Source organism: Oncorhynchus clarkii, chromosome 24, assembly GCF_045791955.1.
Source record: "Oncorhynchus clarkii lewisi isolate Uvic-CL-2024 chromosome 24, UVic_Ocla_1.0, whole genome shotgun sequence".
NCBI lineage: Eukaryota > Metazoa > Chordata > Actinopteri > Salmoniformes > Salmonidae > Oncorhynchus > Oncorhynchus clarkii.
This window is the reverse complement of record NC_092170.1, coordinates 35,371,373-35,382,167: the sequence shown is the minus strand read 5'-3', so window position 1 is coordinate 35,382,167 and position 10,795 is coordinate 35,371,373. Positions and strand designations below refer to the sequence as shown.

General features: G+C 47.9%; 1 protein-coding gene across 1 annotated transcript in view; it reads right to left on the bottom strand.

Annotated features, from left to right (window-relative positions):
- Positions 1-2,715, bottom strand: part of LOC139382376 (cGMP-dependent 3',5'-cyclic phosphodiesterase-like) — a 224,980-nt gene extending 222,265 nt beyond the window's left edge. The window contains exon 1 of the mRNA XM_071126381.1: positions 2,635-2,715. Coding sequence (XP_070982482.1) covers positions 2,635-2,702 — 68 coding nt within the window. The 5' untranslated portion in view covers positions 2,703-2,715. The remainder of the gene's footprint in view (positions 1-2,634) is intronic.
- Positions 2,716-10,795: the final 8,080 nt, after the last annotated feature.

Genomic DNA, 10,795 nt, shown 5'->3' with positions numbered 1-10,795 from the left:
TGTGGACAACTACAAATACCTAGGTGTCTGGTTAGACTGTAAACTCTCCTTCCAGACTCACATTAAACATCTTCATTCCAAAATTAAATCTAAAATCAGCTTCCTATTTCGCAACAAAGTCTCATTCACTCATGCTGCCAAACATACCCTCGTAAAACAGACCATCCTACCGATCCTCGACTTTGGCGATGTCATTTACAAAATAGCCTCCAACACTCTACTCAGAAAACTGAATGTATTCTATCACAGTGCCATCCGTTTTATCACCAAAGCCCCATATACCACCCACCACTGCGACCGGTACGCTCTCGTTGGTTGGCCCTCACTACATATCTGTCGCCAAACCCACTGGCTCCAGGTCATCTATAAGTCTTTGCTAGGTAAAGCCCAGCCTTATCTCAGCTCACTGGTCACCATAACAACACCCACCTGTAAGACGCGCTCCAGCAGGTATATTTCACTGGTCGTCCCCAAAGCCAACACTTCCTTTGGCCGCATTTCCTTCCAGTTCTCTGCTGCCAATGACTGGAACGAATTGCAAAAATCTCTGAAGCTGGAGACTTACAGTATATCTCCCTCTCTAATGTTAAGCATCTGCTGTCTGAGCAGCTTACCGATCACTGTACCTGTACACAGCCCATCTGTAAATAGCCCACCCAACTACCTCATCCCCATATTGTTATTTATCTTCTTGCTCTTTTGCACCCCAGTATCTCCACTTGCACATCATCATCTGCACATCTATCACTCCAGTGTTAATTCTAAATTGTAATTTGCCTCAATTGCCTATTTATTGCCTTACCTCCATAATCTTCTACATTTGCACACACTGTACATAGATTTTTTCTATTGTGTTATTGACTAAGTTTGTTTATGTGTAACTCTGTGTTTTTGTTTTTGGTCACACTACTTTTGCTTTATCTTGGCCAGATCACAGTTGTAAATGAGAACTTCTCCTCAACTGGCCTACCTGGTGAAAAAAAAGGTTAAATATGCATATATATATTTGTTGAAGATATACTAAATAATATATGATTTAGAATGGACCATTATAATGCACCTGTTTTGGAAAACAATTTTTAAAAATACATGTAATCTTTGCACTTAAATAGCGAATGAAGGAAGCTTTAGCCATGGTTCATTTTCATGCCAGTCAGGTAGGCTATACTCCTGCTGAAAGAGACGCAATGTGCCTGATAATATTACCTCTCCTCTCCTACCATCACAACCACCCTCCTCTCCTCTCCTACCATCACAACCACCCTCCTCTCCTCTCCTACCATCACAACCACCCTCCTCTCCTCTCCTACCATCACAACCACCCTCCTCTCCTCTCTTACCATCACAACCACCCTCCTCTCCTCTCTTACCATCACAACCACACTCCTCTCCTCCTCTCTTCTCCTCTTGACTCCTCTCATTATTGAAACCGCCCAGATAAATAAATTCCCTTGAAGACAGAAATATCGTCATCATCAAAGTGAAATTATAATAGTCTTATACAACAAACCTTGTGGGTACACACAGTTCAGTCCCATTCAAAATTATATTTTCTCTAACCCCTAACACTAAACCTAACCCTAACCCTAACCCTAACCCGTGCCCTTACCATAACCCGAAAACCTAACCTTAACCCTAAACCTAACTCTAGCTCCTAACCCTAACCCTAGCTCCTAACCCTAAACCTAACCCTAGCTCCTAACCCTAACCCTAACCCCAACTCTAGCTCCTAACCCTAACCCTAAACCTAACTCTAACTCTAGCTCCTAACCCTAAACCTAACCCTAGCTCCTAACCCTAAACCTAACTCTAGCTCCTAATCCTAAACCTAACTCTAGCTCCTAATCCTAAACCTAACTCTAGCTCCTAACCCTAAACCTAACCCGAGCTCCTAACCCTAAACCTAACTCTAGCTCCTAACCCTAAACCTAACCCTAGCTCCTAACCCTAAACCTAACTCTAGCTCCTAACCCTAAACCTAACTCTAGCTCCTAACCCTAAACCTAACCCTAGCTCCTAACCCTAAACCTAACTCTAGCTCCTAACCCTAAACCTAACCCTAGCTCCTAACCGTAACCCTAAACCTAACTCTAACTCTAGCTCCTAACCTTAACCCTAAACTGAACTCTAGCTCCTAACCTTAACCCTAAACTAATTCTAGCTCCTAAACATAAACCTAACCATAGCTCCTAACCCTAACCCTAAACCTAATGCTAGCTCCTAAACATAAACCTAACCCTAGCTCCTAACCCTAACCCTAAATCAGATTATAGCTCCTAAACATAAACCTAACCCTAGCTCCTAACCCTAAACCTAACCTAACCTAACCTAACCAACACACACACCCACACACACTCTGGATAACAACATCAAAACATCAGAAGCAAGGAGAGCACTTATACTGTTCTTTCTGCACCTTGGTGCAGCTTTTAGTGAAGTTACCAACGCTGTACTCTTTACACACACACACACACACACACACACACACACAAATTGCCTAGAACCGAGCCCAGTTGTTCAACCCACTGTTTAGGCAAAGCATCAGATAAAGATTGTGCTTTTATGTAAAGCTCTCCCCTGCAGATCTCTCTCACACAGAATACAAAATATAACACGCGCGTCTGTAGCACTTACATCTCGGAAGCAGCGGGCTGGTACTGCTGGCTACGGCAGAGAAGCGCGTGTCCACACGCCTGCCCCATCGCGCATCCTGCCTTGCGCCTCCCGGTAGATGCAACACACACACCGTACAGCTGCCTCTCTCGAGCCGCCCTGAGTGCGATAAGAAGCAAGTGTCACGAGGAGCTGAGAGAGGGAATGGTGTGTTATCGTTGAGCAAGGGATGAGAGGATGGATGTGTGTGCTTCTCTCTCTCTCTCTCTCTATCTCTCTCTCTCTCACACACACACACACTCTCTCTCGCTCTCTATCCCTCTCTCTCTCACACACACACTCTCTCTCGCTCTCTCTCTCTCTCTCTCTCTCTCTCTCTCTCTCTCTCTCTCTCTCTCTCTCACACACTCTCTCTCTCTCCCTCTCTCTCTCTCACACACACACACACTCTCTCTCTATCCCCCTCACCTCTCCTCTCCTGCTCTGTCAGCGCACGGGGATTGGTAGGGCTACGGTAAATTATATTTACAGCGGCTCTGTGGTCTAGAGCGAGGGCAGATAACGAGAACAGAGCGCTTGCAGCCGCTACAGGGAGAGCGCGTGCTGCCTGCCTGTCGCCAATCAGCTCCGGTAGTTTTACCCCCGGTCTCCCGGTCTCCCTTCTGATTGCAGACAGTCACAGTGATTTAATTTGCCAGTCAATCCGTGTCGCACTCAGCAGATCGCAAACTTCCCAGTAGGCCTTTCCAAAGGCTGTGGGGTCCGCCAGGTGGTCACAGTGAGATGGATAAAGTTCCTTCTGGTATATAATTAATCACGTCTCTAGTCTGTAGACTATAGACTTCATCAGAATCCATCCTAGCTCAGCATCTCTGCAGGTAGGCCTAAATATCTCCACAACAACTTGACTGCCATGTCTCTGATTAGCTCATTTGTCTGGAGGTGGCTGGCTGACACTTATGGAGGAGGACGGGAGGGAGCTATGAGTGTAGTAGTGAATGACAAGTGCCCAGAGTCAGGCGGTCAGGGAAAAACTCCCAAGAATGCAGAGTTTTAAAGGTCAACATTTTATTTGCTCTTATCCTGAATTTGACAATAAATCAAGAAGATCGGAAGACTTGTAAGGTATACTATTCCCTTCCCTTTAGAAGGAGCTGTTCTAGAATGAAAACAATAGGAATGAGCAACACAATCTCACACTCAATTCGTGCAAATTATGTACACAAAGTATTTTTGCAGACTTCATTCATAGGAAAACACATTTTGGGGGGCATACATTGGAACAATCTTTTGAATGTCAATAGAGCAATGCGTGATGGGTAATGGCGATCTACACAGCCCTTTTTTGTGTCTCACAAAAATTATAATACACACACACGCTTACACACATATACACACACTCGTTTTGTTTGAACTTATGTTATAGTCAACTCTTGACTTTTGTATGAATTATTTTAAAGAAAAGATTTGTATCTAGTTGTCATGCATTCATTATCTTTAAATGGTTAAATGTTTGTAGTTTGCATGTTTCAGTAATGATCAACATGGTTGAATAGTTGTACATCTCTGCTTGATTTAGTTTTCGGGAATATTTGGCATTTTAATTCATGTTGTATTTCCACAGAAGAAAGCAATAATTCATCAACACACTGCAGTAGATAAATGGACTGTCAGAAGGTGAGTGTAGCTGGTGCATGAAGTCAGGCGCAGGAGAGCAGAATGAGTGAACAACGTACTTTACTTTAAGATAAAGGCACAAGGCAAAACAAATGCACAAAATACCAACGGTAAATATAACGCACGGGTGAACACAGCACCCGATGAAAAACCAGCCATCCTCAACCGAACTGAACACAGCACCCGTCGAAAAACCAGCCATCCTCAACCGAACTGAACACAGCACCCGATGAAAAACCAGCCATCCTCAACCGAACTGAACACAGCACCCGATGAAAAACCAGCCATCCTCAACCGAACTGAACACAGCACCCGATGAAAAACCAGCCATCCTCAACCGAACTGAACACAGCACCCGTCTAAAAACCAGCCATCCTCAACCGAACTGAACACAGAAATAATCAGACACAACAAACACGGGGGAAACAGAGGGTTGACTACATGAACACGTGATTGGATAATGAAAACCAGGTGTGCAGAAAATAAAGACAAAACCAATGGAAAATGAAAGATGGATCAGCGATGGCTAGAGGACCGGCGACGTCGACCACCCGAATGCCGCCCGTACAAGGAGAGGGACCGACCTCGGCGGAAGTGGTGACGTGGACACTACCTGTTATAAAATGGAAATTGCTCTCCGTAAAGAAATGGTGAGAAATACAATGTTCAATGTCAGCAGCAATTTCCATTGAGAAATGCTCAGTCTGAAGCCATGGGTTTCACAGCCCTATAAAAAATAATACAAGTTATATCAGCTTAAAATAAATGGTTTATTTACAACCTTTGGGGTATAACACGTTGGGAAAAGTGGTATAGGAGAGTCCGAACATATTTAAGCTCAGTCTTCGCACAATGAGAACCAAGAGGTGCCTGGCTTCGTCCTTCATGCCTGGGAAAGGACTTGATTCTAGGCTGTATAAAATCCTCCATCCATCTCATTAGATCAGAACAGGTTGGATCAGCAGTGATTCATATGACAGGTTTGCATCCTAAAACAAGGATAGTTGTGTTTTGCTGCATGACACACTTACAGTGCATTCGGAAAGTATTCAGACCCCTTCACTTGTTCTACATGTTGTTACGTTACAGCCTGATTCTAAAATTGATAAAATTGTTTTCTTTCCCATCAATTTACACACAATACCCAATAATGACAAAGTAAAAACAGGCTTTCAGAAATTTGTGCAAATGTATTCAAAATAGAAAACTTAAATATCACATTTACATAAGTATGTGATACTTACAGCACCTTTGGCAGCGATTACCATCTCCTTGGGTATGACGCTACAAGCTTGGCACAGCTGTATTTGGGGAGTTTCTCCAATTCTTCTCTGCAAAAACTCTCAAGCTCTATCAGGTTGGATGGGGAGCATCGCTGCACAGATATTTTCAGGTCTCTCCAGAGATGCTCGATTGGGTTCAAGTCCGGGTTCTGGCTGAGCCACTCAAGGACATTCAGAGACTTGTTCTGAAGCCACTCCTGCGTTGTATTGTCTGTGTGCTTAGGGTCGTTGTCTTGTTGGAAGGTGAACCTTCGCCCCAGTCTGAGGTCCTGAGCGTTCTGGAGCACATTAATTAAGCCATACAAAAAATGCACAGAAATCCACAAAATCTGCTGAAATACTTTTTGTACATATTTAGAGGAATTGAGTTTGAGATTGTGCTGAGATGTTAAACATGTTAATAACACAGTATACAGGTATGTGGATGAGAGACAGAGAGAGGGAGGGGAGAGACAGGGAGGGGAGAGTCAGGGAGGGAGAGACAGGGAGGGGAGAGTCAGGGAGGGAGAGACAGGGAGGGGAGAGTCAGGGAGGGAGAGTCAGGGAGGGGAGTCAGAGGGGAGAGTCAGGGAGGGAGAGGCAGAGAGGGGAGAGGGAGAGTCAGGGAGGGAGAGTCAGTGAGGGGAGTCAGAGGGGAGAGTCAGGGAGGGAGAGGGGAGAGGGAGAGTCAGAGAGGGATAGTCAGGGAGGGAGAGTCAGGGAGGGAGAGTCAGGGATGGAGAGGGAGAGTCAGAGAGGGAGAGTCAGGGAGGGAGAGAGGGGAGAGGGAGAGTCAGAGAGGGATAGTCAGGGAGGGAGAGTCAGGGAGGGAGAGTCAGGGAGGGAGAGGGAGAGTCAGAGAGGGAGAGTCAGGGAGGGAGAGAGGGGAGAGGGAGAGTCAGGGAGGGAGAGAGGGGAGAGGGAGAGTCAGGGAGGGAGCGTCAGGCAGGAAGCGGGAGAGTCAGGGAGGGGAGAGTCAGGGAGGGGAGGGAGAGTCAGGGAGGGGAGAGTCAGGGAGGGAGAGTCAGGGAGGGAGAGCGAGAGTCAGAGAGGGAGAGTCAGGGAGGGAGAGGGAGAGTCGGAGAGGGAGAGTCAGGGAGGGAGAGTCAGGGAGGGAGAGGGAGAGTCAGAGATGGAGAGTCAGAGAGGGGAGAGTCAGGGAGGGAGAGAGGGGAGAGGGAGAGTCAGGGAGGGAGAGGGAGAGAGGGGAGAGGGAGAGTCAGGGAGGGAGAGTCAGGCAGGAAGAGGGAGAGTCAGGGAGGGGAGAGTCAGGGAGGGGAGGGAGAGTCAGGGAGGGGAGAGTCAGGGAGGGAGAGTCAGGCAGGAAGAGGGAGAGTCAGGGAGGGGAGAGTCAGGGAGGGGAGGGAGAGTCAGGGAGGGGAGAGTCAGGGAGGGAGAGTCAGGGAGGGGAGAGTCAGGGAGGGAGAGTCAGGGAGGGAGTCAGGGAGGGAGAGTCAGGGAGGGGAGATTCAGGGAGGGAGAGTCAGGGAGGGGAGAGTCAGGGAGGGGAGAGTCAGGGAGGGAGAGTCAGGGAGGTAGTCAGAGAGGGGAGAGTCAGGGAGGGGAGAGTCAGGGAGGGAGAGTCAGGGAGGGGAGAGTCAGGGAGGGAGAGTCAGGGAGGGAGAGTCAGAGAGGGGTGAGTCAGGGAGGGAGAGAGAGAGGGGAGATGGAGAGTCAGGGAGGGAGAGGGAGAGAGGGGAGAGGGAGAGTCAGGGAGGGAGAGTCAGAGAGGGGAGAGAGGGCAGAGGGAGAGTCAGGGAGGGAGAGGGAGAGAGGGGAGAGGGAGAGTCAGGGAGGGAGGGAGAGTCAGGGAGGGGAGAGTCAGGGAGGGAGAGAGGGGAGAGGGAGAGTCAGGGAGGGAGAGGGAGAGGGAGAGAGGGAGAGTCAGGGGGAGAGTCAGGCAGGAAGAGGGGGAGTCAGGGAGGGAGAGTCAGGCAGGAAGAGGGAGAGTCAGGGAGGGAGAGGGAGAGTCAGGGAGGGAGAGTCAGACAGGAAGAGGGAGAGTCAGGGAGGGAGAGCCAGGCAGGAAGAGGGAGAGCCAGGCAGGATGAGGGAGAGTCAGGGAGGGAGAGTCAGACAGGAAGAGGGAGAGTCAGGGAGGGATAGCCAGGCAGGAAGAGGGAGAGTCAGGGAGGGAGAGTCAGGCAGGGAGATGGAGAGTCAGGGAGGGAGAGTCAAGGAGGGAGAGTCAGGGAGGGGAGAGTCAGGGAAGGGAGAGTCAGGGAGGGAGAGTCAGGGAGGGAGAGTCAGGGAGGGGAGAGTCAGGGAGGGAGAGTCATGGAGGGGAGAGCCAGGGAGGGAGAGTCAGGGAGGGAGAGTCAGGGAGGGAGAATCAGGGAGGGGAGAGTCAGAGAGGGGAGAGGGAGAGAGGGAGGGGAGAGTCAGGGAGGGAGAGTCAGAGAGGGGAGAGTCAGGGAGGGAGAGAGGGGAGATGGAAAGTCAGGGAGGGAGAGGGAGAGAGGGGAGAGGGAGAGTCAGGGAGGGATACAGCATTACTATAGTAACCTGTCTGCTCCAGCTGGATACAGCATTACTAAAATAACCTGTCTGCTCCAGCTGGATACAGCATTACTATAGTAACCTGTCTGCTCCAGCTGGATACAGCATTACTATAGTAACCTGTCTGCTCCAGCTGGATACAGCATTACTATAGTAACCTGTCTGCTCCAGCTGGATACAGCATTACTATAGTAACCTGTCTGCTCCAGCTGGATACAGCATTACTATAGTAACCTGTCTGCTCCGGCTGGATACAGCATTACTATAGTAACCTGTCTGCTCCAGCTGGATACAGCATTCCTATAGTAACCTGTCTGCTCCAGCTGGATACAGCATTACTATAGTAACCTGTCTGCTCCAGCTGGATACAGCATTACTATAGTAACCTGTCTGCTCCAGCTGGATACAGCATTACTATAGTAACCTGTCTGCTCCAGCTGGATACAGCATTACTATAGTAACCTGTCTGCTCCAGCTGGATACAGCATTACTATAGTAACCTGTCTGCTCCAGCTGGATACAGCATTACTATAGTAACCTGTCTGGCCAGCTGGATACAGCATTACTATAGTAACCTGTCTGCTCCGGCTGGATACAGCATTACTATAGTAACCTGTCTGCTCCAGCTGGATACAGCATTCCTATAGTAACCTGTCTGCTCCAGCTGGATACAGCATTACTATAGTAACCTGTCTGCTCCAGCTGGATACAGCATTACTATATTAACCTGTCTGCTCCAGCTGGATACAGCATTACTATATTAACCTGTCTGCTCCAGCTGGATACAGCATTACTATATTAACCTGTCTGCTCCAGCTGGATACAGCATTACTATATTAACCTGTCTGCTCCAGCTGGATACAGCATTACTATATTAACCTGTCTGCTCCAGCCGAACTGAACACAGCACCCGATGAAAAACCAGCCATCCTCAACCGAACTGAACACAGCACCCGATGAAAAACCAGCCATCCTCAACCGAACTGAACACAGCACCCGACGAAAAACCAGCCATCCTCAACCGAACTGAACACAGCACCCGATGAAAAACCAGCCATCCTCAACCGAACTGAACACAGCACCCGATGAAAAGCCAGCCATCCTCAACCGAACTGAACACAGCACCCGATGAAAAACCAGCCATCCTCAACCGAACTGAACACAGCACCCGATGAAAAACCAGCCATCCTCAACCGAACTTAACACAGCACCCGACGAAAAACCAGCCATCCTCAACCGAACTGAACACAGCACCCGATGAAAAACCAGCCATCCTCAACCGAACTGAACACAGAAATAATCAGACACAACAAACACGGGGGAAACAGAGGGTTGACTACATGAACACGTGATTGGATAATGAAAACCAGGTGTGCAGAAAATAAAGACAAAACCAATGGAAAATGAAAGATGGATCAGCGATGGCTAGAGGACCGGCGACGTCGACCACCCGAACGCCGCCCGTACAAGGAGAGGGAACGACCTCGGCGGAAGTGGTGACGTGGACACTACCTGTTATAAAATGGAAATTGCTCTCCGTAAAGAAATGGTGAGAAATACAATGTTCAATGTCAGCAGCAATTTCCATTGAGAAATGCTCAGTCTGAAGCCATGGGTTTCACAGCCCTATAAAAAATAATACAAGTTATATCAGCTTAAAATAAATGGTTTATTTACAACCTTTGGGGTATAACACGTTGGGAAAAGTGGTATAGGAGAGTCCGAACATATTTAAGCTCAGTCTTCGCACAATGAGAACCAAGAGGTGCCTGGCTTCGTCCTTCATGCCTGGGAAAGGACTTGATTCTAGGCTGTATAAAATCCTCCATCCATCTCATTAGATCAGAACAGGTTGGATCAGCAGTGATTCATATGACAGGTTTGCATCCTAAAACAAGGATAGTTGTGTTTTGCTGCATGACACACTTACAGTGCATTCGGAAAGTATTCAGACCCCTTCACTTGTTCTACATGTTGTTACGTTACAGCCTGATTCTAAAATTGATAAAATTGTTTTCTTTCCCATCAATTTACACACAATACCCAATAATGACAAAGTAAAAACAGGCTTTCAGAAATTTGTGCAAATGTATTCAAAATAGAAAACTTAAATATCACATTTACATAAGTATGTGATACTTACAGCACCTTTGGCAGCGATTACCATCTCCTTGGGTATGACGCTACAAGCTTGGCACAGCTGTATTTGGGGAGTTTCTCCAATTCTTCTCTGCAAAAACTCTCAAGCTCTATCAGGTTGGATGGGGAGCATCGCTGCACAGATATTTTCAGGTCTCTCCAGAGATGCTCGATTGGGTTCAAGTCCGGGTTCTGGCTGAGCCACTCAAGGACATTCAGAGACTTGTTCTGAAGCCACTCCTGCGTTGTATTGTCTGTGTGCTTAGGGTCGTTGTCCTGTTGGAAGGTGAACCTTCGCCCCAGTCTGAGGTCCTGAGCGTTCTGGAGCACATTAATTAAGCCATACAAAAAATGCACAGAAATCCACAAAATCTGCTGAAATACTTTTTGTACATATTTAGAGGAATTGAGTTTGAGATTGTGCTGAGATGTTAAACATGTTAATAACACAGTATACAGGTATGTGGATGAGAGACAGAGAGAGGGAGGGGAGAGTCAGGGAGGGAGAGACAGGGAGGGGAGAGTCAGGGAGGGAGAGACAGGGAGGGGAGAGTCAGGGAGGGAGAGACAGGGAGGGGAGAGTCAGGGAGGGAGAGTCAGGGAGG